Source organism: Nasonia vitripennis (assembly GCF_009193385.2).
Source record: "Nasonia vitripennis strain AsymCx chromosome 5 unlocalized genomic scaffold, Nvit_psr_1.1 chr5_random0008, whole genome shotgun sequence".
Taxonomy (NCBI): Eukaryota; Metazoa; Arthropoda; class Insecta; order Hymenoptera; family Pteromalidae; genus Nasonia; species Nasonia vitripennis.
In genome coordinates this window covers 602,725-606,864 of record NW_022279659.1, presented here as the reverse complement: position 1 = coordinate 606,864, position 4,140 = coordinate 602,725, and the positions used below count along the sequence as shown (strand labels likewise).

The 4,140-nt window shown below is 48.8% G+C and overlaps 2 protein-coding genes across 2 annotated transcripts; both read left to right on the top strand.

The window, feature by feature from the left end:
• Window positions 1–716: 716 nt before the first annotated feature.
• Window positions 717–1,397, top strand: LOC116417953. The gene has a single exon (XM_031933148.1). The coding sequence runs from the start codon at window positions 717–719 to the stop codon at window positions 1,395–1,397; it is 681 nt and encodes a 226-aa protein (XP_031789008.1).
• Window positions 1,398–1,768: 371 nt separating this feature from the next.
• On the top strand, window positions 1,769–3,089 carry LOC116417952. Its single transcript, XM_031933147.1, has 3 exons — window positions 1,769–1,884; window positions 2,179–2,358; window positions 2,459–3,089. Exons 1-3 carry the CDS (start codon window positions 1,769–1,771, stop codon window positions 3,087–3,089), a joined length of 927 nt encoding a protein of 308 aa, XP_031789007.1.
• Window positions 3,090–4,140: the final 1,051 nt, after the last annotated feature.

Genomic DNA, 4,140 nt, shown 5'->3' with positions numbered 1-4,140 from the left:
GGATGATAGCATCCACCTGCGTCACGGCAAATCTTGAGTGAACAAAACTGGAGGAGCACTCAACTAGAAATCATAGTAATTAAAATTCGTGCAGCTCAACGTGCAGAATCTTCATGTGGTAAAGTCATCAATTTCAACGTACGCAATTAAATTACGCTACCATAGGTGCAGACTATAAGCCAAGAACTTTGATTCCTCGAGCCATAGAAGGATTCACCTAGACTCGTCGAACTATTGTGTGAAGGTTAAGCCGTTCGAGTTTGTTTACATCCCGTCGATCGAGGCTTCATTACAACCGTTGCTAACCCGCAACTCTGCTATGACAAAACTCGACCGCGGATCGCACCCAGCATGGAAACAATATTTTCAAGCCTGAACATATAGCTGATCGCGTCTCGAATCTCTCGCAACGCTGTTGCTCTCTCTCTCTCTCTCTCTCTCTCGCTCTCCTACTTCGGAGCAGCACCTACATTCCCGCTGTACGGAATCTCTGTTAACGTTTGGCAACCCTGTTAGCCGACAATACGCGTCTATTTTCGTCGCACCTAACTGAGCAACCGTCGACACCTTCAAAAAAAAAAAAAAAAAAAACAAACCTGCAACGATGGATGAACTGATCGCAAAGACAAGCAAAGGAAGCAGATCTTATGACTCACGCTTATCTTAATCTCACTAAGAAAAGTCAGCAATCTTCCAAAGGGGCAATTCAATCAAGAATGAGCATGCTGGACGCTAAATGGAATACCCTTCAAGAAAGACATGAACAGATTTTAGCGATCAAGACTGCTGCAGACGAAAGCAAGACGTACTTCAAGAAGGAATTCTTCGATAATTTTGAAGAAATCTACATTGATCAGAGGGCAAAGTTCTTGGATGCTCTAGCCGCACTAGAAGAGCGAGCAGCGCCAGGAACGGAGAGCGACGCACACCCCGAGCGAAAGCCTGCCGTCCGTAAGTTGCCCCCGATCAGCCTCCCGCAATTCTCAGGCAAGTACTCAGACTGGTCTTCTTTCAAGGACATGTTTACTGCGTTCATGAAGCGTGATAACGACCTTCAAGATGTTGAACGGCTATACTATTTAAAAAGTTGCCTATCGGGAGAAGCAGCTGACCTTCTAAAAAACGTTTCCATAACAGACGATAATTATAATCGTGCTTGGTCTCGACTTAAAGACCACTACGAAAATAAGAGAGCCCTCATTAATCTATGTATGAATTCGCTTTTGGAGATTGCCGCAGTTTCACGTGAGTCATACAAGGCGCTGAAGACGCTCCGAGATGCAACAGCAGAGGCCATTGAGATGCTACAAACTCTTGGACGGCCCGTCGAGCACATGGACGATTTCCTCGTCAATTTGACCGTTCGACGCTTCGACACGATCACTCAGCGGGACTAGGAGCTTGCCCTTGGTGATACCAAAACTCCAACCACTTGGAAGGAAGTGGACACCTTCTTGAAATCTCGCATTCAAGCACTCGAAATGTCGCTGCCGCAGCAACCTGCCTTATCGACCGCCGGCCAAACTTCACAAAAGAAAGTCTCTACTGTATCGACAAAGAAATCTAACGCATCTGGACTAACGGTGCACACTACTGCACAGCGTCCTCATCGGTGCTCCTATTGTCAAGGAGACCATTCTATTACCGCATGCAACCAATTTCGAGCCTGTTCCGTCGATAATCGCCATGCCTTCGTTTCAGAAAAGCAGCTCTGCCTAAACTGCCTAGGGACATGGCACCGTCTCTCTGACTGCAAATCAACAGGAACATGTTTCACCTGTCAACAGCGCCACCACTCCTTGCTCCACTGGCCTTCGCACCAGTCAAGCCAGACTACGTCTCCGGCACAGGGCTTACCGCCGAATGGGCCCTCAAGGAATCCAGGCTCGCAGCAACAAGGATCTAACGTAACAGTGCATGTCGCAGATACATCACCGCAGCCCCGATCCATCTTGCTCGCTACAGCAAGAGTTTCCGTGACCTCGGAACGGAATCGTACCACACATGCTCGAGCACTTGTGGATCCCTGCTCTGAAGCTACGTTTATCTCCGAGTCTCTCGCTCAACGCATACACGCACTTCGGCAGTCTGCCTGCGTGCCCGTTACCGGCGTAGGAGCCGTACCCAGTTACACAGTGAAATCAAGGACCGTGATTAACATTTCTTCTCGCTTCTCAGGCGAGGCCCGCTGGAAAGTGAAGGCACTCATCCTTCCTCATCTTACTGCATATGTACCACCTCCAGGCTGACGCATGATGTAGGAAACTTTCTAGACGGACTCGCTCTTGCTGATCCTGAGATCAACTCAGCCGATCCCATAGATATAATTATCGGTGCGGATGTGTACCATACAGGAAGGTCTATGCAAAGACCCCCAGCGAGCACTTGTTGCCCAAGCGACTGGATTGGGATGGATCCTTACTGCTTCACTACTTACTATATCGATTGTTGACTCAAGAGCGCTGTTCAGCTTAACTTGCACTATTGATGAGGACTTCTCCAGACTTATCACTCGTTTCTGGGAACAAGAGCAGGCTGAATCAGTCAAGCCCACCCCTCTAACGCAGGACGAGCGTGAGTGTGAAGAACATTTCGCTAAAACGCATAAAAGGAACACTGATGGACGGTACGTCCTCCGACTGCCCTTCAGGCCCAATCGTATCTACTTAGGAAACTCCAGGCCAGCTGCGCTCGCTGCACTTCATCGATTGGAACAACGGCTTAAGAGATGCCCCTCTGTCAATGAAAAATACAATGAATTCATGGAAGGATACATCTCTCGCGGCCACATGAAAGAAAAGTCGACACTTGCTTCAAGCTCTAACGAAAAACCTTCCTTTATACTACCTCATCATGGTGTATTCAAGACGCACGGAGATATGAGCAAACTTCGCGTCGTTTTCAATGGCTCAGTAAAACTGCCAAAAGGACTGCCAATCAATGACTGTTTGCATCCTGGCCCAAAGTTGCAACTCGACATTTTCGACGTTCTGTTGCGTTGGAGAAGCTTTCGATACTGCTTCTCGGGCGACATTGAAAAAATGTTTCGCCAAATCCTCATTGACGAGCGCGACCAGGCCTTTCAATAGATCCTATGGGGTCATGAGGAAGTTATGGTCTACCATCTCTGTACAGTCATGTATGGCCTCGCTCCATCTCCATATCAAGCCATCCGTACGCTGCTCCAGCTCGCTATCGATGAGGGTGCCAAATTTCCCCGAGCGGCAGCAATTCTACAGAAGCACATTTATGTGGATGACATTTTTGCTGGTGCAAACACCCTCGAAGAAGCGCTTGAACTTAAATCAGAGTTAGTTGATTTACTCGCGGCGGGCGGTTTCCCTCTCAGCAAATGGGTTGCGAACCACGCGGAGATTTTGTCCGATGTGCCCGAGGATCAACTCGCAAAGACTCAGCATCTTTCTTGGCAACAGGCGGAGGCAATTTCTATGCTTGGCGTTGCCTGGAAGCCGTATCCGGACGCCTTCTGCTTTCAATTCAACCTTACGGCACCCAAAACGAATATCACGAAAAGAGCGGCTCTATCTATCATTGCGCAACTGTATGATCCATTGGGATGGATCATGCCAGTCTCTGTGTCATTCAAAATCTTCATGCAGTCTCTGTGGCACGCTGGCCTCGACTGGGATCAACCCTTACCTGCATCCTTGAAGCGACGCTGGGACACTCTCATAGAAGGTCTATACGAACTTCAACAGTTCTCGGTTCCCCGCTGGCTCGGATTATCCAATGACACAATATTCGCCGAACTGCACGGGTTCTCCGACGCTTCGGATCGTGCATACGCTGCATGTGTGTACCTGCGAACAGTTGACAAGACAGGGAATACGACCTCAATTCTCTTGACGTCAAAATCAAAGGTCGCACCCCTCCAACAGATATCACTACCACGGTTAGAGCTGTGGGGAGCGGTACTGCTCGCGCAGTTAATTTTCCGAGTCCGTCAAACTTTATCTCTCAACCAAGCAAGCTGTCACTGCTGGTCGGACTAAAACATAGCTCTAGCTTGGATTCGGGAACATCCTACGGCGTGGAAAACTTACGTGGCCAACAAGGTGTCAGAAATTCAGATCACCCTCCCGCAAGCTTCATGGCATCACGTCGCCGGTACTGACAACC

Bases quoted from the DNA above. Each gene is read 5' to 3' on its own strand.
- LOC116417952 (XM_031933147.1), top strand. From the start codon at position 1,769: ATGTTTCACCTGTCAACAGCGCCACCACTCCTTGCTCCACTGGCCTTC. The intron at 1,885-2,178 runs GCTCGCAGCAAC...CTCGCTTCTCAG, and splicing joins TGGGCCCTCAAGGAATCCAG to GCGAGGCCCGCTGGAAAGTG. The intron at 2,359-2,458 runs GTCTATGCAAAG...TGTTGACTCAAG, and splicing joins GATGTGTACCATACAGGAAG to AGCGCTGTTCAGCTTAACTT.
- LOC116417953 (XM_031933148.1), top strand. From the start codon at position 717: ATGAGCATGCTGGACGCTAAATGGAATACCCTTCAAGAAAGACATGAA.